The sequence below is a fragment of the Calliphora vicina genome, chromosome 2 (genome assembly GCF_958450345.1).
Source record: "Calliphora vicina chromosome 2, idCalVici1.1, whole genome shotgun sequence".
In the NCBI taxonomy this organism is placed as follows: Eukaryota; Metazoa; Arthropoda; class Insecta; order Diptera; family Calliphoridae; genus Calliphora; species Calliphora vicina.
This window is the reverse complement of record NC_088781.1, coordinates 59396045-59419867: the sequence shown is the minus strand read 5'-3', so window position 1 is coordinate 59419867 and position 23823 is coordinate 59396045. Positions and strand designations below refer to the sequence as shown.

Genomic DNA, 23823 nt, shown 5'->3' with positions numbered 1-23823 from the left:
TGAGTTTTTGTCCTCGTAGGATACCGTTAACCTATTCGCAGGTATGACCAAAAAAATTAAATTTTTTTAACGGCAGTTTCAAAACTCCAATTTCAAATTTTTAAAAATTTTGTTAAACTAATTTCAGAATTTTTTGATCATCACATGGGGATTTATTGACAACATAATAGGGAATAAAAATGTGAAAAAGTATGTCAATACCTCCTATAGTTTTTCCGTACCTGCGATATAAATTTTGCGATTTTCGAGAAAAACTAATTTTTTGGCCATATTTTGCGGAATGACCAGAATTTCCTTACTGTAATGATTTTTAAGTAAAAGCTATTCAGAATAATATAGTCCAGGTAATTTTAAATATAGTCTGAAAGCTTTACTAAAATCGGAAAACTTTAACCCTTAAATCGTGAAGGTCAAAGGTCAATTTTTTCAATATTTGGAATTTCTCATGGAAAGATAGCGAAATATTATATATTTTTGGGCCGATTTTGATGAAACTTAAGAAAAATATAATATGAAGTCTAGTATTCACAATAACAGTACAAAAATGGAAATTAACCCTTAAGAGTACTTGGGGTCAAAATGACCCTCAACTTTTAAAATCACGAAAAACACATTCATTTTGACCCCAAGTACTCTTAAGGGTTAATTTCCATTTTTGTACTGTTATTGTGAATACTAGACTTCATATTATATTTTTCTTAAGTTTCATCAAAATCGGCCCAAATATGGCCTGAGTCACGTTAATGGCCTGGCGATTTTTTAATAACTTTAACATTTTTTCACCAATTTTTGTCTTTTATATCTTATTATAACGACAATTACGTACACATTTCGATTCTTTTAAATTAAATTGTAAAAGTCATTATTTAATGGCAAAATTTTTACAAAAACTGAAAAAATTGCATATTTTCCCCTTGTAAATGCACCTCAAAACTTCAGCGTCGTTGCGCCACCAGTTAACGTTATCCTATCATCCTAATATTTTACACAACGTGTTTCTACAATACATAGAACAATTCTAGAGGGGGGGACGGCCTGTACCTAGAAAGTTTTTTTCGTCCATACAATCTTGGAGCACTCTAATATACATACATAAGTTGAACATTTGAGAACGCAACGATTTTCTAAAACCTGCAAATCTAGCAAATACTGGAAGGAAAATTTAAAAAAAGCTCTTTAAATTTATTTAATTAAGCGTATCTGTTTAAATAGATTTTCTGATCAAACCGATTTTTGAATAATAATAAAATTTAAATTTTGACTAATTGGAAATATTTTTCTTTAAAAAGTATATATAAATAACGGCCATTTTCACAATGTACGATTATTTCATTTTAACCGGGAAATTAACTAACTGTCGGTTTGTTTAACGGGGACCATTTAACCAACGGTTACCGATTTACGTTTCACCATCATTTGATTACTTAACCAAAGCATTCAGTAGAAAGTATGGCAATAATGCATACATTTGTTTACGAAAAATAGTGTAATGAAAGATTGAAATATAAAAAATTGTCTAAAAGACGGTATAAAAGATAATAATTTGTGTTTTCTTAGTGGTATAATAAAAAAACGTATAAAACTCAAAAATATTAAGGTACCTAACTGTAAAATTTACAGAACAAACTGAACAACAATTACTGAAAACCAACAAGGAAAAGTGCACATTTGTTGTTTGGTTTGTAAGTGCAATATCCGGGTGGTATATGGATCACACCGTGCAAAATTTACTTTTCTTCGCTTTACACTTTTAAAAATTATAAATATTACAAAAATATAAATGTTTTTCCATGTTCTTTTATTATATTTCTTACAATTAAGATGCTAACCGGCGAAATTTGTTCGGTTATATTTAACAGCAACTTTGTTGTTAAATAGTGTCAATTAAGAATTAATCGTACATTGTGAAATTCAAATTAGCCTAACTTGCGGTTAAAGTTCACGTTAACTTTTAATCGTACATTGTGAGAATGGCCGTAAATCATTTTTTTTTACATTGATTATTCAAATAGTTTTTACTCGAATGACAACCCTAACATTTAGTAAACATGTCTCAATTGTTTGTGGCAAACATAATGGTATCTGCGCTTATTTTCACTTAACTAACCTGAGTTTATTTCTTTTTCAATTTAGTTTATGTTTAGCTCTCCTTAAAATTGGATGTAATAACGGATAAATTATAAAAGTGTGAATAAAAAAATACCACTACGTCTATAAAACACTTCTAATTAACTGACAACTAAATATACAAATCATTATGTTTATACATAGAAATATTAAATGTTTATTAAGAACTATTGTGTAAACATTAAATTTAAATGTTAAAAAGTGTAATTTAAATCAGAGTTTAATTTAATTATCATCAACATCATCAGTATCAGTCAGTATTATTGTAATAAGTTGAAATAACAATAAACAATTATGTCCGAACGTTATGGTAACAATGTTACCACAAATTTAGTCGAATTAACAGATCGTAGTAAAACAGCAGCAACAAATGACAATGTCAATGGTGCAACAGATTTGGCGACTGAGGAGAATGCACCGCTGGAGGGAGCCGATGGTAAAATCGTACTTAAACGCAAATTAACATTAATGAATGGTGTTGCAATTATTGTTGGCACCATTATCGGTTCAGGTATCTTTATAGCGCCAACTGGAGTTTTCCAAAATACAGAGTAAGTAACTAAAAGAAACCTTAGTAATTTTTGGCATAAATAAGCTTTTGATTAAATGAAACGAATACCTATGTGTGGTTTAAATTATATTTTTGAACACATAAATGGCAAAAGGCAATTAGTTCAAACTATTTTTTCATTTTAAAATCATTGTAAAAAATATTCTTAAATAGTTTTGATCAAAGGTTTACCAAATTTTGTATGGAAATTTTGTTTTATAAACCATTGATAAATTTAGAAACTGTTTATGAATATGGGAAATAATATTTGTGATGATTCATTCGGATTTAACTAGCAGAGGCAAAAACCAAACAACAAAACCTTTTTAAAAAGCTAATTTTGAAATTAACAGACTTCTGTTAATAATTTTACAGTGATAATACTTGAATCCTGACAAAAAAAAAACAAATCCGCAATATCTGAAAAATTTCTAAATAAGAAAAAATAAAAATATTAGAAAAATACATATGTATGTACCTATAATAATGATAGAATACAAATAAATTTTAGTAAAAAAAAACAAATTGTAATAAGAACATAACTCTGTGTAAAACCCCAAATCGGCGGTGGTTCTGCCCACCGGCGTTTCGCTGGGTCAGGTCTAGGAGCCGAGATATATCGATTTGAAGTTAGAAAGCCTTTCGTCTTACGTACAGCTCACATGGGTCCATTGATTGTTCTCTGGACTACCTAACCTACATAGTGTGTAATGTGTTTCATTCCATAATTATCCATTTTGACTATTAAAGAAATTTTCTTCGAAATTAACATCTACATATATGTACATATTTTTAAATTCCATAAATATTTTAGTTATTTCAATATTATGAATAAGTAATTGGTACTACACACTCATCCCATCAAAAGTAGCATGCCTGATATCTTGTTATAACTGGCTCAGTTATAACAAGATATCAGGCAGGGATATTTGTATATAACAGGTGTATACACAACATCTAATTTGGTCCAGGAATGCCGGGCATCCTTAAACAGGATTGCGACAGTCGTACTCAAATGGGTACGGGTACACGGAGACACTACGGGCAACTGCGTTGCTGATCGAAAAAAGGCGCCATGCTACCTGAAGGAGACATAGATTTCCTATGTGGGATTCCGTTATCCAAGCTACAAATTAGTAACTTCTACTATGAGCTCGCTCAGATAAGATGGGGTTGTGAACCCACATGCACTATTACCAGAATGATATGGCCCGACTGAATCGTGGACGAACAACATATTGTTACGAAATTGTACTTGAATTCAAATATAACGATTTTAACGGCTGATTTAAAAGTAGCATAATGTTTTCAAATAACAGTGCTGTAAAACTGTAACATATCTGTGGGCATTATTAAATAAAAGCTTTCAGTTGATTTGATCGTAAGTTGGCAACGCTGTATTCGATTTCGAATATTCAGTTAAAGAACATTGTAGAAAGTACACCACAAATGGCGTATGTATTAGAAACCTCTAGACAGTTAAAGAGAAATCTAGAGTGCAGATGGCAGTGTTATAAATATTAGCAGAGGTTGCAGTCGTTAGTGAGTTTATCAGAGACGCTTTTCGAATAAACATCATCTAAGTGCCTTAAAGTGTGTTGTGTTTTTCAAGTAAATTCGTGTACATTATAAATTGTGTCTGTAATTCTGAGAATTTATAAACGTGTATAAAAAACATTGAGTGGCTATTTAATTCTGTTGTTGTTGTACATTTTAAAGAAATAAAGAGTTGTTACAATTTTCAAACTACTAAACGGCTTTTATTTGCAATCAAAAGTATCCGGTTTATTTAAAGGAAATAAAATAGCGTTTTGAAAAGGTTAAAAGGTAACAATATATTCTTGGCTTGACACGCTCACAATTGAGTGGTGTAGTGGCGGTCATAACGGACACTGCACTTTCGGCAACCATGTGAGAAGACTTGGCTTGCCCTACAACGACTTCTGCAGAAGTTGTCAAAACGAGGAGGAGGATGAGACCATATTTCATCTTCTTTGTCACTTTCCGGCATTAGGAGATATACGCTTAAGGTTTCTGGGACATCGTTCCCTAAATAGTCTTTCAGAGCTCTCGAATATGAGGCTAGAGGGCAGTAATGCCTTTATAAGGAGCAGTAATTGGTTAAAAAGACCAGACATGGGGATCTCCTTAGAGTGACATAATAACCGCCAACTCTTAGGTACGCAATTTTTTAAAAATATCTCCTCACCCTCTTTCTTTGGACATCTTCCTTTCAACTTTTTCAATCTTCCCCTTCTTTCTTTATCACTTCTATCTGTCCCTCTTTTTCTGACTTTTTACTTTCAGGTAACACCTATAGTTTTGGACCTTCGTGAGCTGCTCATCCTTTCTTCACTTCGCGGCTGCGTGGAAACCTTACCTTAGAGAAAACAGTTTCGTTTGTAGACAATCGAATGATTCTGTCATACATGTCTTTAAGTTAACATATAACCAGACATCGTGATAATGAGCGACAGATATTGTTGCTTCAATTGTATTTATGGAAATAGATGATCTTGGTGTTCTGGAACTGAGAATACAGTGTAATTCAAGTGCATAATTGTTTTTGCAATTGTTGAAATAGTAAGATTACTCCATCAGATCCTATGACCACCTATATTTGACCGAAAATGGAACACAACTCTCATGTATGGGCCGGTGCTTCAAAGTCTATTATTACCGGTGATATTAGGGTATTCAACTCTATCGGGTTTTGTTTTGATATTTCTATCGATACTTCGACAAAATGTGTTAAGTTCCCGATGCCCGCAAATGTTTATAGTTCTTTCAAATAAAACTCAACCATTTTTGGGTCGATTGAACAGTGGAGCGCTCAATACACTACAGGGAATATTACGTACTGTGCAGTAAACTTTCTGTGGAAGTTTTTGCTGTCACTTTCAATGTAGGAATGTTCATATCGAATGCTTACAAACACTTATCCTAAATTCTTCCTCCCATAACATAGTTTCCTAGTTTCAATATAATTCATGGTTTGAGCAGGAACATTACCAGAGTGTTGGCTCAGGAACGAGAAAAAATACATACTTGAAATAAAAATCAGGACGATAACGATTTGTTTATTCACCATAACTGCTTGATTTTTGCTTCTTAAAAAAATACTTTAACTGCAATTGTCCATTTATTTTTTGAAATAATAATATGGAACTGACACTGAAAAACAATACCTCTGATTAAAATATGTATAGTTAAATTTGTTTCAAGTTTAACGCAACAACTTGTTGAGACAAGTTAAATGAACATGGCCAAAAAATCGCCAAATTTCTCCCAAGACAGATTATTTATTAAAGTAATAAATATTTGCTTGCAATTAAAGATTTAAATGTCAATTGAATATTGTTAACGGCCTAAAGCAAAAATTTCCATGCCATGTAAATGATTTGTGCAGACAATAAATTAGTATTTATTAAACTTTCATATTCATTGCTTTTGAATAACTCTTTCAGCAGATTCAATTCAGAAATTTGCAAAAAACGCAAATAAATTGTCAGCAAAAATTTCATCAGCCAAATTTTGCATGCACAAAGAAAAAATGGTAAAAATAAATAAATTAATTTATGTATGTAATACGAGTATAAATAAGTATTATGAGCATTTAGCTATATTGTTTGAGACACATGTATAATTGTCAATTAACGTCTAATTAAATGATTGATAAGAAATCATTTAATTGCTAGAGTTTCATCTGCAATATTATTTTATAAGTGGAACTTTCATTAAGAGAGTAATTAAATAAATGTAATTATCTTTTATCTTTAGATCAGTTGGCAGTTCACTTCTAATTTGGGCAGCGTGTGGTATTCTGTCAACAATTGGTGCTTTATGTTATGCCGAATTGGGTACCAGTATCACGCGTTCTGGTGGTGATTATGCCTATTTGTTAGTGGCATTTGGTCCTCTTGTAGGATTTTTACGATTATGGATTGCCTTGTTGATTATAAGGCCAACCACACAGGTATGTTTCTTAATTGATATATTCATTCGATTTGATTTATATGAATGTATAATTTATTTAAAACACTAATTGTTGTATATACAGTTGCGAACAGGAAAATAACAGTTTCACTAGTAATTTTTTTTTGAAATAACGTACAGAGTTTTTAAACATTTTGAAATTAAAGTTTTGTTTATTTCAATAATTTTACAAGTCTGTTTATTGTTATTGAGTACATATTTTTGGGAGAAGTGTGATAAGTTCGAAGGATTATTTTATACTATTTATCTTTAATTTTTTTATAGAAATCAAATAATTTTTAAGAGTAAAGTAAAATTTAGTATGTGTGTGAAGATGAATTTAAATTTAACTAGCACTAGCAAATTTAACATTGCTCATGTTATGCTATGTTCACAATTAGGATTTTAAACGCGTTTAAGCAAAATTTTGATTTAGTTAATCAAAGCCGTTCACATTACATTTGAGATTAAGTTGACATTAAAATGATTAAGTTGACAAATAAAAAACAACAAACAAATTTATATTTCTTTAAGGCATTACATATGGAAATAAATACTTTATGAAAGATATCAGCAGATTATTTTAAACTTATTAATGATAAAATTGTGAACATTGATGGATTATTTAAGGTATTTTTAAGGAAAAAAAAAACTTCTGTCAAAATTTATTCATCGGTACTACACTGAAAGGTGGCCGATGCTACATAATAGTCAGTTTGAGGTGATTAATAAAGTGATTAATTTTTAATCATGTCAATTTGAAGTGATTAACAAATCATTTAAATGTATGGATAATCATCTCCATTTTGAAGTGATTGGAGTCAATACGTTAATCTCTTAACAGTCTGGAGACTTGAGTTATACGATTAACGGCCATTTTCACAATGTACGATTATTTCATTTTAACCGGAAAATTAACTAACTGTCGGTTTGTTTAACGGGGACCATTTAACCAACGGTTACCGATTTACGTTTCACCATCATTTGATTACTTAACCAAAGCATTCAGTAGAAAGTATGGCAATAATGCATACATTTGTTTACGAAAAATAGTGTAATGAAAGATTGAAATATAAAAAATTGTCTAAAAGACGGCATAAAAAATAATAATTTGTGTTTTCTTAGTGGTATAATAAAAAAACGTATAAAACTCAAAAATATTAAGGTACCTAACTGTAAAATTTACAGAACAAACTGAACAACAATTACTGAAAACCAACAAGGAAAAGTGCACATTTGTTGTTTGGTTTGTAAGTGCAATATAATATTATAAATATTACAAAAATATAAATGTTTTTCAATGTTCTTTTATTATATTTCTTACAATTAAGATGCTAACCGGCGAAATTTATTCGGTTATATTTAACAGCAACTTTGTTGTTAAATAGTGTCAGTTAAGAATTAATCGTACATTGTGAAATTCATATTAGCCTAACTGGCGGTTAAAGTTCGCGTTAACTTTTAATCGTACATTGTGAAAATGGCCGTAAGTGATTAACAGTGCTCTGTTGACTCTAACATGAGCAAGTTAAAAAATGTGGTGTTTGTCTGTGCTAGTTAAATTCAAATTTATCTCCACACATGAGGAGCCGCAGAACAAAAGGTACTTTTTCGCACATTTAAAATTGTTGGGAAAATTAGTTTTATTTATTTCCCCCCCTTAAAAAACTGCATGAACCTGGAAATGGTAACAAGTTTCTTACTTATCAATAGAAGATACATCTAACTGCCATAAGTCACCACATTAAATGTTAAGGATGTTTGATATAAAACCATTTTAATATCGGAAAAAGAACCTTTTGTTAAAAAATAAAGAAAAAAAGTACGTTTTGTTAAAAACAAAATTAAAATTTTCGGAGTTTTTTTAAACGATAATATTTTAAATGAATGTTTTTAATCCTGATATAATTGCCCAATTCACAATTGGTGTCGGTAGCGTTGTATCGTTGTATGTCGTAATTTTTTTTTATTAATGTTTTGTTTTTGTTTCGAAAAATTAGTTTGAATAATATTTACGATATACAATGCTACAACACTACGACACCAATTGTGAATTGGGCAAATATATGTATATAAACAAATTACACATTGAAATTAAATACATTTTTTTTTCGTTTTATTCTAGTGTTGTTCTTTTTATTAAGTACAAATTTTTTTAGAACCCATTTACTTAGTAAAAAAATTAAAAAAATTAAAAAAATTTTGCTGACTTGATTGTTTCTAGAAGAAAAGTGGTTTTTTTTTTAATTTTTTGGAAATTTTTTTTCGAATTGTTATTTTAAATTTTTTTTTAATTTTTGAAAAACCGAGATTGTCCTGGTTTTTTCCTCATATCTCAGCGAATTGTGGGTCGATTTTGCTGATTTTAAATAGGAAACTTTTCGAAAGCATGTCTGAAAGAATTATTGAAGATTTGTATCCCGAATATATGTATCTGGGGTCTTCAGAAAATTAATTTCAACATACAGATAGACGGACATGGCTTAATCGACTCCGCTATATATAAGGATCCAGAATATATATACTTTATAGGGTCGGAAAATTATGTTTTGGAAATTACAAACGGAATGACAAACTTATATATACCCTTCTGACGAAGGTGAAGGGTGTAAAAAAGGAAAAAGCTACTACTTACTAAAATACTCGTTAGGAGTTCGCCAGATGACGACTGGTCTGCAAGCGTCGTTGGAAGATTTGGCTATAGGAAATATATTCGATGTACACTCTCTTCAGCTTTTCAAACACAGTAGACTATGAAAAAAAAAACAGTTAAACTATTTAAAAATTATGTGGTACTGCTATTATCTTGTTCGCAACTGTATGCATAATGAGAGTTGTTACTCTTGATTTTAAAGTTCAATTTATTATAATTATTAATTCCAACAGATGTTTAGATGTTTTTACACACGCACAAATTCATACATACATACATGTTTAATTTGACATTATCGCCATTGACATTAAGAGTGTTCGCGTACTTGATAATTTGTAATAATTACGACTAACGAGATAGCAAGAGACTGTTAAAAGTGACAGTTCGTTTTTACTGGACAATTTTTCTTCAGTAAAACATATCAAGGTAGAAACATATGTTTTGAACATACAGTGGTCGACATAAGTCCACATACGACCACAATTTTTGCCACTTTATTAGAGAAAACCCGGTAAATAAAAAAATAATGACGCAGTTTTGTTTGAAATCTATGCACCAAAAAAATGTTGTTGCAATGTAAACTTGCAAAATTATTCATAAAAAACAATAAAAATACATTGACAAAAGTCTACATACGACCACAGCATGTCCTGGTTTTTTTTTTAATACTAACAGATAAGCATGCAATTTATTAAGTCTACATTTCAAACAATATTCAGTAACTTTGAAAACACTGGTAGAGTTAAAAACAAGGTGCGAAGTGGTCGCCCAAAGAAACTACATCGTAGAGATGTAATCTTCATTTTAAAAGAAGTCAACAAAAACTTAAAAGTAAATACCACAAAATTGGCCAAAAAACTTGCAACAAGATCAGAAGTTATTGTTCATCCACCAACAATTCAAAGAACCTTAAATAATAATGGTAATTAAAGCAGAACTCCTCGTAAATTAGCGAACGGATCGCAAATTTCGTTTGGAATTCGCCCAAAAGCACTTTGGAAAGGACATCGAATTCTGGAAGCGAGTTTTGTTCACTGATGAGTTGAAGTATAACATATTTGGAAGTGATGGGAGAGATAAAGTATGGCGCAAAATAAATACGGCAATGGATCCGAAAAACTTATTCGCTACAGTTAAGCAAGGTGTTGGCAGTGTGATGGTTTGGGGTACTGTCGCTGCTTCTGGAGTGGGAAAGTTAGTGTTTATTGAGGATAATATGGATCGTTATCAGTACAATTAAATTTTGGAACAAAATTTGAGAGCATCCGTTGATATTTTAACTTTTGGAGCACGTGTGGGAAATTTTACAACGGAAGATCCGAAAACATCTTATTACTTGTGCACCAATGTTAAATGAGAACCTTCCAGAAGAATGGCAAAATATAACGTCCGCAGAACTGGAAAATTTCGTTTTTTCGATGCCCAGTCGCTTGTAGATGTCCGTGGTGGCCCAACGAAATATTGAATTTAATGAAAATTTGTATTCGCTGAAAAATGTTTATTTAGACTTTGTCAACATATTTTTTTTTAATTTTTTGTGAATAAAAGTTAAATTAATTATAAATTTAGCGATGTGTTTTTTGTTATATTACTAAAAATGCATTTGAAATAAAACTGCATCATTACTTTTACTTATTATGGTTTAGAAGTCCGCGTGTTACGAAAATAATGGTCGTATGTAGACTTTTGTCGGTCACTGTATAATTGTATATTTTCAAATATAAACAAAACAAATGAAACCAAAAAAAAAATAGATATTGTAATTGTTCAAATGAATAAATGTAAAACAATATGAAACAAACCCAATAAGCACCAAATCCCCATAGCACTTGAACATTTTGTTGGAATTTGATTTGAATGCAAATGTAAATTGTGTTTCAACTTGAAAAATATTTGAAAAAATGTTTGTTTGACAACTTTGCCTCAGAGAGTAAAACAAAATTTCGAAAATGATGACTTTTTTGCAAAAATTACACCGAAGCCCCAAATCTTTGGGGCCCATAAAAAAAACTGCATGACTTTGGGCAAAACTGGGAGACATGGGTCTTTTTTTTTTGGTCTTTTATCACGGTGTCCGTATATGGTTATATTTCCATGACTCAAAAAATTACACAGTGTAATCAAACAGAAGTTTTTACAAATTGTTGTTTGCGTATTTTTTTGGTTATTTCTCAGATTGAGAGTAAATTTATTTTTACTTTCTAAAATTAAGTTACTGCATAATTTTAACTGGAAAGTACGCGAACAAACCCATTGTTTTAAAAATTCAGGGTTTGGAATGTGACAAATATATGTATATGACACTATGTATACTGTTTAATTACAAGCAATTTAAATGACAATAGTTGGAAATTAAAACTGTCAACAATATGAATAATGTGATTTTAATTAAAGTTTTTTATCTTTTTTGTTTTAATTTTTTTTAGACAATTGTCGCCTTAACGTTTGCACAGTATGCGGCGAAACCATTTTTCGAAGATTGCAATCCACCAGATAATGCCGCAAAATTATTGGCTGCAGTTTGTTTATGTAAGTGTTAAATACTTATTTGAAATATAATCAATTTACTTTGCATACATATGAAGGTATATGAAATTGATAATGATTTATTACGTTTGTACACATTTTATGCGGTTGTGGTAGATATGAAAAGTTGATACATTTGTCTGGCGGAAATTTTTATTTAAAGGTTTTTTGTACCCTATGTAGGAAATGTTATTTATTTGCATTTGTTCACATGTTTGTAATACCAAAAATATAATACATCTACACCTTCTTTCAATCTTCGTATGACTATGAAATTTTAAAGTTAGTTGAATGAAATTTCAAGATAGAAGATCCCTATAAAAATATCATCCGGAATTATCGTATCATTATGTGAATTATCAGCACATAATTGATTAAAGGCTCAATTAAATCTAAATGTCGAACTACTGTGAATCTAAATAAAATTTAGCTCGAACATTTTTAATATATTCAACAACCATCTATTTATAGATGACTTTTGTAAAGTCAAGTCGACTATGCCGCATTCAATATACGATTCAGTTTACTCCATTAACACGAAGTCTGGTTATGCCTTAACTAATAGTTATACTGCAGGTTAAAATTATTTTTGTATGAAAACTGTCAGTATAACTATTAGTTAACACATAACCAGACTTCGTGTTAATGGGGGTTAGCAGACAAATTTAATATTTGTAGAAAAAATATGTATTTGTTATTGAAACCGTTGTTGTGTGTGATCCTCAATTTTATGCTAAATGTTATATTATTGTGTCATATTATGCATTAAATTAACATACTTCAAAGGCATTTTCCCCGATTTTTCAGATTTTATTTAATAAAAAAGTTGCGTTAAATTTTTTTTCCGGAGATTGGCGTGGAACCTTCATAATTTCGGATAGGGTTCTGCATCATTGAGATCAATGCCAATATGTGCCGCCACTTCGGTAGGAGGTGTCCATGGATCTTCAGTACGGAATGCCGAACAGTCTAAGACCGAGACCACGCAATGAGCGACAGATCGGCTGAGCGGAGAGTTTGATCTGCAATTGGCTTATTACTAATCATTATTTCCGAGCGGTTAGTTGTTAAAATGTCAGTGTCAAGAGAAGTTTGATTAATGTTATTACGGAGAATCGTATTTATATTTATAAGAAGTTAATGCATTTAAGAAAAAGAAGATTTGGTGTTCATCCAATAAATCGATTATGGCGAATTTAACCATTTATGTACAAATCTACGCAAATTTCCATACAGATTTTGAAATCATTTGATTTGCTGTTGCAAAATCTAAAAACCTTCATAGAGCTCCATATTCACTCTTCCTATCTTTATTTTTTGTTGCTCAGAAACCAACAAAAAATTAAAACAATTTTTATACTTCAGCGGCGCCGCTCACTTGCAGCTCATTGCGTGGCCACTTCAATAGTATTTGCTATTCTATAATTGCCTGGCATCTGCCTAAAAGTAGGGTATCTTGGGGACCTTCAGACTGTGAATATTTTGCGGATGGTATACCATACGTATACGGTTTACGTTGCTCCATACATATCTCGTCAGTGTTTGTTCTGTTTCTGCTATATGCGGTGGGCGGCCTCCATTTAAGATATTCATGCGGTAAATTTCAACCGTTGTATTTACTACAATCCTATGAATAACTCCAATTCCGTTATGTGGCAGTTGGGATGGTTCTTCCGATGACATCCTACAAGGAACTGTCGTGAAAACAAGCTATTGTATAACGGCAAAACCCTCAATTTTTCATTAACATGATGTTCCGAGATCACTGACCGGCCAATCATCTGCGTAGAAAATAATTTTCATACCATATGGACGTTCAGATAGGTCAGGACTCCGCGGTACCCCATTTTAATTTTCTGCTGTTTTTAAACTCGACGAACGAATGACGGCTACTCAAGTAGTTTACGATCGTGATCCATCCTTCACGATCGTGATCCATCCTTCACGATCGAAGACTTTCGATAGAGTTTCTCCAGAGCCGTTCTTTTACACCACTTATGCTGAATAAAATCTTGGGAAACTTGCTGTTGTGGGGATGGTAAGGCCTCGAGTGATTTAGCATTTAATTCTCTTATCTCTCTCTGTGTGCTGAATATACATCCAGCTAAAAGTTCACACACACTGTTTAGGATTGGAAATGGTGGTGGCGGAAAACTGAATCATGAACCTATCATCATTCTTCGTGGGGTTAGAGTGAGATCCGAATGTGAAGCACAATTTTTCAACTCCTGCGTTCAGGTTGCATTTATTCAAATTATCTATTCAACGTTTCCGTTTGTCATGTTTGAACAACCTTCTGATTTCCAGATTCAGCTGAGAAATGTGTGTGTTGACAGGGTCGGAACTGTGGATGTTGTCATGTTCTTTTGCTAAAACTGAAGTCTATACTGGGAAGTGTGGACGTACAATTGAAGTTCGCCTGCTGTTGTGATAGTTTAATGGAAAATACTCTCATAGGGTTCTGGAAGTTCATTAATGATGGTGAAGTTTCAGAAGTTTCAGTTTAATATAAAATACTAGCTGTCTCGGCAAACGTTATTCTGCCATTGCTCACACAAAGTTTGAATATGCAATAATAAATTTTTACTTTGTATGAGAGGTGCCATGCCCATTGTTCCTATATAGGTCAGTAGTGAATCTAAACCATCCAGGGACCCACTCATACACACACAACAAATTTCATCTAAATCGGCCCAGCCGTTAAGGAGGAGTTCAGTTACTATCACACGTACAGAAGAATTATATTTATAAAGAAGATAAGAGTGTGAACTATATTATTTATGATCAAAAATAAAATTAGCGCTACTTTTATAGAACCATATAGGTATTCTAGAGTTAATAGTTCCATCCCAAACATATACATTTTCTAATTATCTAATTTAAAAAAATATAACTGATAACGTAAAAAAAACACACTAGACAATATATCTTGTAATAGTTTAATTGTTAAAAGCAAATATTTACTTTCCAATAATGCAATACATTGTTTTTTTATTTATTATTTATCTTATGAATACTTACAGGTCTCCTAACTGCCATTAATTGTTTGTCGGTGAAATGGTCTATGAAAGTACAAGATATTTTTACCGCTGGAAAACTTTTAGCTCTAGTAATGATCATTTTAGCTGGTATCTATCAAATATGTACGGGTCACACGGAAAATTTCGAAAATATCTGGGAGGGCAAGTATGGCATTGAAAATATTGGTTTTGCCTTCTATTCGGGACTGTTTGCCTTTGGCGGTTGGAATTATTTGAATTTTGTTACCGAAGAATTGCAGGATCCATACAAGTAAGTACTTATTTTAATATTTCTTATAAATTATCATACTTTAAGTTCGAAAAAATTAACATTTTATTTAAAGTTTCTTTATTTACTGTATATGTACTTACATACATACATACATATTTATTAACATAGTTAGATAGGGGGTAGTATTTTACTACTTGTTGCTTTCTGTCTCTTCCTTAATTTTACTTTTACCATTTACGCTTAAGTGGTTTCATTGTTCAAAAAAATCAAACGCAGCGTAAAGTTTGCAAGTCAACTTACGACGTCATGGCACATTTATTTATACAGAATGAGAAAAGAAAAATCACATCAAGGACATTCATAAGGATTCTTCTTTTGTATAAAAAATACAGCAACTTGTTGATTTTGTAAATGGCATAAGAGTCGAGTATAAATACGCACAAACATACATATTTACTTTGTAAACCCTTATAAAAGTTTAACTGTATTAATGTTGTTGATTTTAGTTACTTTCACCATTTCGTCCTTCTTCCATTCTAATGGGAAAATCCATTAGGGTGGCCCTTAATAAACGAAAGTTGTATTTTTGCAAGTCTCACCCCCCAGTTTGATGAACATTGATAAAAAAAATCATCCTGAAAAAATTATAGGTAAATCGGCTGGGTTTAACACGTGCCGCAAGCCTTCTGAAGTCTTGAGATGCATTTACAAGGGGAAAAATGCAAATTTTGTTAAACAAATTTCAAAATATTAAAAAAGTATGACAATACCTTCTATAGTTTTTCCGTACCTGCGATTTAAATTTTGCGATTTTCGAGAAAAACTAATTTTTTGGCCATATTTTGGCGAATGAGCCCAATTTCCTTACTGTAATGAATTTTAAGTAAAACCTATTCAGAATATTATAATTCAGATAATTCTAAATATACTTTGAATGTTTTACTAAAATTGGAAAACGTTAAACCTTAAATCGTGAAGGTCAAAGTTCAATTTTTTCAATATTTGGAATTTCTAATTTAAAGATAGCGAAATGTTATTTATTTTTGGGCCGATTTTGATGAAACTTAAGAAAAATATAAGGTGAAGTCTAGACTGGCAAAAATCCAACTTTCTTTTAATAAGGGCCACCCTAAAATACATATGTATATGAATACTTAATGGTGGTGTGGTTTTATACCAACAACTAAAAGAGTAAATTCTATTTATATCCTAAATGAAATGTTGTAAATACAATTATTCAAGAGGAGTGACAATACAATGGAAACTTTTTTGAAAACTATATTCCGCAATTTAAGTTTTTAAAAAACACGACCTTTTACTAAATACATGCATTTATATTTCTGATTTTATTAAATTTTACTATGTTTTCTATTAAAATATAGCAAGTTTTCTTACATACAAAAATAATATGTAAGAAAACGATATAAAAATTATCATACCAACAACAAAAAACATTTCTGATCAACAAATAATGTTTTCTGGAAAAATTCATCACCCTAAGTCCTTCCCTTTAGGCCCTATCGTGCCTTGACAGACAGGGAAACGGAAATAGCTAGATCGTCTTAATTTTTTATTAGGACCCAAAATATATTTAAGTTATTTTCGGAAGTGGACACAATATGGAGGCTAGGAATAGCTAAAAACGGATTAAAAATTTCAACTCTGGTTCTACTGGACCGTTTTTGCCCATTTTCAATGTGATAAATATTCAATTAACAAATCAGCAGTTATAAAAAAAGTAAAAGCTCAACATATGGGAGGAAGTCCACGTAAAAATGGAATACTGTTCTCTTTTCGGATGAATTCAAATACTATTTAACCCGCCAATGGTGACTTATATGTCTGTGAGTGTTAATAAAATCGAACAACTTTATTCTGCGTTATTGTTTTTAAAAAATTTTGTGAATTTTAATAACAGAGTGGGTCATTTTAGATCGCAAAATACGAGCTCCAAATTATTCAACGAATGAAGCTTTATGAGATGTGGTTATAAGGGAATGGCAAAATATTGTTACGTTTTTACCTTTAAAAAACCATGGTTTATTTCTTTTAAATAAACCGAATACTTTTGATTGCAAATAAAAGCAGTTTAGTAATTTAAAATTGTAAAAAAAATACACAACAACCATTTAAATAATCACTCTGTGTTTTAATACACACACTTATATTATATACATTATAATGTATAAGAAGAATACACTGGTAATACAGTTGACACCTATGATCAACTAACTAACAACTGCAACTGCTCCCACTATTTATACACTGCGCCATCTTCCAGTAGCTACATGAATTATCTTAACGGACAAAACTAGAATATTCTATTTCTAGAGCAACTTTAATGTTGCCATACTTACTCATAGTTTTAATAATTATTCAAATATTTCTCAAGTACATACACAAATTTAAGCCACTTGTATTGTAATTATTTTCCTTAAATATGAATATATTTAGAGGTTGTAAATATTGCTAGTTTTTACACAAATTTAAATTGTATAAACAATTTAAATTTTATAGAAATTTGGGAAATAAACAAAATACATACATAAATATGTAATTAGAAATTTTCAAAAATAAAATTTTTTCTCCTATTTTGGCTTTTTTGTAATTTTTCTATTTTAAAATTTTCACATGTTGCTCACAAAATTAAACTGATTGTTTGAATTAGTGAAAAAACTTCACGGGAATTTCTAAAAAAAATCCCGCCTAGGAATCCTAGTTTTAGTACAATTAATGTCGAAAAAGTACAATTTTTAATGCTGAACAATTTTTAAATACCATTTGCTATCCCTGGCGTGTTATCAACATTTTTGATAAGTAGAAGCTTCGAGCACTTGAAATATTTATAAACATGATGAATGTTGCAAGCAGCCGTTACAGACCGTTAAATTCAAATTGATAGTGCAATTTCGTAACAATATTTAAAAAGAGACGTTTGATTCTTTAATTGGGTCAATGAATTGTCGCTTTCCGAATATTGATATATTGGCCGAATATTAGGTTCAGTTCGATTTCGGACAATTTTTCTCCGTTGACCGATATACTCAACTAAAAATAACATTACTAAAATGTACAGAAATTTGACTTCACTTTTTTTCCAAAAAAAAAAAAACAAAGAACTCTTTAAATACTCTGTTGTTCATTAGTTTATGTGCATATTTTACAGGGATGTCGGATAATCTTTAGACATTTGTAAAGTACAAATTTATACAATTTAGTTCTCCTTTTTTTTTTGCATTTTTGTAACACAATACGAAAATAAATAAATCTATGGGAACGGGAATGCTACTCGTATCATTCATACATTTAGATTTATTGATATCGAGTTTCAAATTAATTGATTGTTAAAGTTTATTAAAGAATTTTGTTGTTTGTGTGTCCTACAATCTCTCTCATTTAGAGTATTCAAAAAACCGACTTAATTAAAAAACCGGTTTTCGGGATATTCGAAAAATTGCATTTTGTGAAAAACCGGTTTCGAATGCCTTTAGTTTGGAGATTCCATGGCACAACAATGACCCCAAACACACTCAAGGGTTGTGAACGAATAGTTACAATCCAACAAGGTATGTGTTTTGAAATGTTCTGCGCAATCTCAAGATCTCAATCCCATATAAAACCTATGGGAAATTGTAGATCGCAAAATATGGACTCCAAATTATATCTCGGAAGAAGCTTTATCAGATGCGATTATAGGGGAATGGCAAAATATTTCAAAGGACACGATTGAATCTTTAATTGGTTAAAGGGATATCCAACAAAATACTGAGTCACTAACATTTAATTAATTATGATCTTTTTTTCTTAATATAAGTAAAAAAAGTATACTTATATTAAGAATTTCTTACAAATTTCTTAAGAATTTAATTTGGATTTCGACCTAAAACTTAAATAATTGGAAAAGTTTCTATAGTATTGATAACCAATGTACATTCCAGCTCTTGAAATACAGATTTTTTAATTTCGATTATGGAACCCGTGTTACATCCGATTTAAATGAAAAATAATACTTAAAGGTTTTGGTTTGTATAAATTATAACCAGGGCTTCTAATTGAATTCAATTTGATCTTAATTAGAAAATGTTAGCAAATGTAAGCGATTCATGCCATAAAACCATTCGAAAAAATCTAATAAATGGAGGTTAAATTTGAGGTTATCAGGTATGTTCTGCAAATCACATTTTATAAAAGTGGTTTGAAATCACATAAAAGGTGTTCTGAGCACATAATTTTGTGATTTTAAAACGTTCAACAAAGTCACTAATGTTTTCAAATCACTTGGTTATTTCTGCGGCTATTGCATGGAAAATATTAAAATAAATTATTTAAATAAATTAAACAATATGTCCTTTATTAATTTTCTTATAGAATTACTTGTTTTATTAAAAAAACACTTAAAATTTAATAAAAATCTAGAGACACCTTTTCTGCTGTAAAAAGTTTATTTGCTTTTGTGATTTCTTTTGTGGTTTCAGGTTTGTTTTCAGTTGTCAGCTGTTTATGATTTTCGAAAATACATGGAAGCTTGCCAGACTAAAATTTTTTAATGTCTGTCTAAAATATGTTCAATATCTTTAAATTAATTATAGAATTCGTCATAAAATTTATAATATTTGTTAGATTATATTATAAGTTATCAATATGCGTTAAGTTTTTTGCGCAAATTGGAAAAAAAAATGCAACAAAGTTGAAGCAAGTGGTAACCAAAAGCAATTGTGTACTGTGGCAGCTTTGCTGTTTTGTTTTCTTTTTGACATAGTGGTTGAGCTTGCGCCATAGTTTTTGCAAAATGTTTATAAAATGTAATTCCATTCTTTTTAATTCAATTAAAGATATAACAGAAGCTCCAGGCATTTTTTTATTTTCACTTTAATATTTCTACAAAATTATTTGCAAAACAAAACATTTAAAATAAACGAATCAGCTGTTTTCTTGTGCTTTCGAAAATTTAAAATCACACCGAAAAATACAATAACAGTGTGATTTACAGAACAGGCACAAATCACACGTGTGATTTTAAAACGGTATGTGATTTGAAATCACGTGGATTACAGAACATACCTGTATGAAGTAAATTGGCTGTTAAAATTCAAGAATTGAGCTGTCATCTTTAGACATTTATATATATCTTCAAAAATCTAATTTTTCACTGTTAGACTAAAATTAGAAGTATTTGGTCTACTGTTATGTACATATGTTTTTTTTACCATTTTTAATAAGATAAGTTCTGATTTTTCTGCTGATAATAGTTCTAAGAGACAAATAATTGTCGGTTTCCGAATAAGGAACTATAGTTTGAGGTAATAAGGAATTAAGCGTGTTAATTTTTGGATTAGTTTCGAAGGTGTGTGTACTATAAAATATACTTCCACTCGGAGGCCCATGGAATCCATTGTGATACCCATCAGGAAAAGAACTAGTTGTGAAGAGAAGAAATTAAATGAATGAAATAAGTTAGGTGAAATGAAATCCCGGTCTGAAGGACAGAAAATAAGTATAGACCAGGATATCATCTAAAATATTCAGCCAATTCCCTGATAAAGTCTAGTATATTGCCAGATGCCCCTAGCCATTTTAGTATGAGACCCTGTAATCTAGGACAGTTACAAAAAATGTGTTCTACTGTTTCTAGCTCCTCAATATTTTCGCACATACTACAAAATTCATGTGTACCACAATCCTAGTCCAATTAGCATTTTGGTTGCTTTAGAATCCTATTTTGGCCAGATAGCCTTTCACATCCTGCAATCCGTCCTATTGTTCCAGGATTGGTTTGTAGAGTATCGAAATCTTGCTAAGATGAACCTATAATAGTGTCATATAGGGGGCTAGGCCCCCTGGTTCCTACTACTATGGTCAAGATCTGAACCCAGTTTGGCCAGATAATCTGCTTCCTCATTACCCTAGCTCTAATAATTCCTCTAGAGCTCTTTTACAGTCCATCACTATACTCGAATAGACTATATGACATTTCAAAACCATAAGTGCCGCCTGACTATCTACATACATTGTCACTTCTGACCCGTTGTGACGTGTGCCCTTATAACGTCCGTGTAATGTAATGTCTCTATTCCATATTAGCCCCATTAGTCAAAGCTGCTTACCCTTTAAACAGCTGTCTAAATCCAATCCACTCCTCCCAAACTTGTTAGTACAATTGGGTGTAACTCCGAAGTCTAAATTCGGTACCGTATTATTCGAAATTACCGTAGGGAGAATATATGACCAATTAGAGCTACCTCGTTCAAAATGTTTGTGTGGTCTTACCAGAGAAGATTATATGCAACGCTGCACATCTTTGAGCTTTATATCTTCATATAACTACTTACTACCGATGTGTAAATCCAGTTTACCATTCTTACCAATTCTTCAATATATTTGCCTAGATACTTGACTACCTCTGATAGACTCATCTCAACACCTATTTTCTATCTATTTTCGGCAAATTAAAACTCTCTGGTAAAAAATACTTCTGTCGGTCCTGAGAATCGAATTAATCGCTAGTAATCATAACAGGGGAGACAACACTCTACCTTGCATGTACCCCTAATAATCTCCCATTCCAAGCATTTAAACAATCGAACTTACCAGGAAGTCCTGAGTTATACTAACGAATCTACTATTTCTTCATCTTAATGTTATTAAAGTTATTCTTGTAGCAGTATAAACAATTTTACAATATTCAATCAGGGTGCTCTGGGGGTTATGCATGTTGTTCAATTGTGCTATTTTAACAGGATGACTCCATAAATCCATAGGATGTGGAGGGTGTCATGAGCAAAAGTATATTCCCTTTACTTTAGACCGTACTCAATACAACTCACAACCTCATATAACACACTATCCACAGACTTGTCCTTGAGGTAGTCGTACTAAGCGTTGTTAATGAGATGTGTATCATTATTACTCCTAAGATAAAAATCTATCAGTCTCACAAGTGCCTTTAACGGAAAATATAAGCTGCTAGCTTTACCTCTCTCCACCCTCTATGTAGATGGCCCTTGATGAGACAACTCTTGAAAATATCAGCCAATAGAGATAATGCCCCATGTGGAATATTGAATAACCGGAAAACACCTTCAGGGCACGGGGGTTTATATGTTCACCTCACATACTAATTTACCCCTCTTCAATACAACTATAAATATAACTAAATCTTGGAAATGTAACAAATAATTAATATGTACATAAAAATATACCATATTTACACAAATTTTAATTTTCTTCTTTCCTTTTACAGAAATCTACCTCGTGCTATCTGGATTGCCATGCCTCTAGTGACGGGTATTTATGTTCTCGTAAATTTGGCCTATTTTGTTGTGGTCTCTAAGACTGAAATGTTAAGTTCCTTGGCGGTGGCGGTAACATTTGGCAATCGCATGTTTGGTTCCATGTCATTTATGGTACCAATTTTTGTGGCCTTGAGTACATTTGGAGGTGTAAATGGTGTATTGTTTACATCGGCTCGACTATTTGCCACCGGAGCCCAAGAGGGTCATTTGCCAAAATTCTTTCAACTGTTTCATGTCAAACAACAAACTCCCATACCATCATTGATATTTTCGGTAAATTACAGTTTTATCTTACAGTGCGGAATTCATATTATAATAATTTCTTATTTAACATAAAATTTCAGTGTCTGATGTCTATATTGATGTTATTATCGGCAGATGTTTATGCCTTAATTAACTATTTCAGTTCCATTTTATGGCTTTCAGTGGTAGCCAGTATAGCTGGCATGTTGTGGTTAAGGAAAAAGCGGTAAGTTATTGAAATTATTATTGGATAATAGAGAATATTAATTTTTCCATTTAAATGTATTTCTTTTAGGCCCGATATACCCCGTCCAATACGTGTTCATACCGCATTGCCGGTAATTTTCATAATTTGTTGCATTGTCTTGGTGCTAATGCCAAGTTTAACTCAACCTATGAATCTGTTGATTGGTATTGCCATTACTTTAGCTGGTGTGCCTTTCTATTATCTTTGCATCGCTTGGAAGGATAAACCACAATGTTATGGACGCTTTTCTTATGCTATAGTAAATTTATGCCGTGCACTCTTCAATACTACAATAATAGAAGCAAATAAGGACATGCAAAATTAATCACCACAAAAAATAGGTTACGGCAGGACCAATTAAAGTAAAACAGACAAAACAACAAAACTCTCAAAGTCGCGTGTGTTTGACCCCCCTCTCATTAAACATCTCAACGAAAATACTACAAAATCTAATTGATTTTTTAGAGTTGATATTGTGACTTTATTTATTTGATGTATCTATCACAAGTATTTTGAATACCAATATTTAAAATTTCATTAATATGTAGTCCATAAGTGTCGTGTCCCTCGCTTGATTTGATATTATTTTGTATTTTTTGTACTTAAATTTAAGTTGAAATGAAAAGTTTTTTTGTTGCCTTTGAATCTACCACGATTGTATTTAATATAAACATTTAATGTTGTACGCTTCACTTTAAGACCCATTAAGATACTCTTTAGTACAATTTCTAATTTAATACACAGTAATTTATTATTATTATTAAGATTCAAAATCGTATGCATGTGGATTGATGATTGTAATTTATTAAAGATGCTTGCATTTAAAATAACGACCAATTTAGGGAAACATTTTCATAATAAATCAATAAATATTTTTAAAAATTATAAACAAAACACAACTTTATTTATTTTTAGGTCTTAAGGACAAAATGAAGACCTTTATTTGGATATAATTAAT

The 23823-nt window shown here is 31.2% G+C and overlaps 1 protein-coding gene across 1 annotated transcript; it reads left to right on the top strand.

Annotated features, from left to right (window-relative positions):
* Nucleotides 1-2287: 2287 nt before the first annotated feature.
* JhI-21 (Juvenile hormone Inducible-21) lies at nt 2288-23764 on the top strand. The gene is made up of 7 exons (XM_065499800.1): nt 2288-2678; nt 6458-6653; nt 11732-11834; nt 14855-15122; nt 22324-22648; nt 22720-22844; nt 22914-23764. The coding sequence occupies exons 1-7, from the start codon at nt 2422-2424 to the stop codon at nt 23188-23190; spliced, it is 1551 nt and encodes a 516-aa protein (XP_065355872.1). The 5' UTR covers nt 2288-2421; the 3' UTR covers nt 23191-23764.
* Nucleotides 23765-23823: the final 59 nt, after the last annotated feature.

Bases quoted from the DNA above. Each gene is read 5' to 3' on its own strand.
- JhI-21 (XM_065499800.1), top strand. From the start codon at position 2,422: ATGTCCGAACGTTATGGTAACAATGTTACCACAAATTTAGTCGAATTA. The intron at 2,679-6,457 runs GTAAGTAACTAA...TTTTATCTTTAG, and splicing joins GGAGTTTTCCAAAATACAGA to ATCAGTTGGCAGTTCACTTC. The intron at 22,649-22,719 runs GTAAATTACAGT...ATAAAATTTCAG, and splicing joins TACCATCATTGATATTTTCG to TGTCTGATGTCTATATTGAT.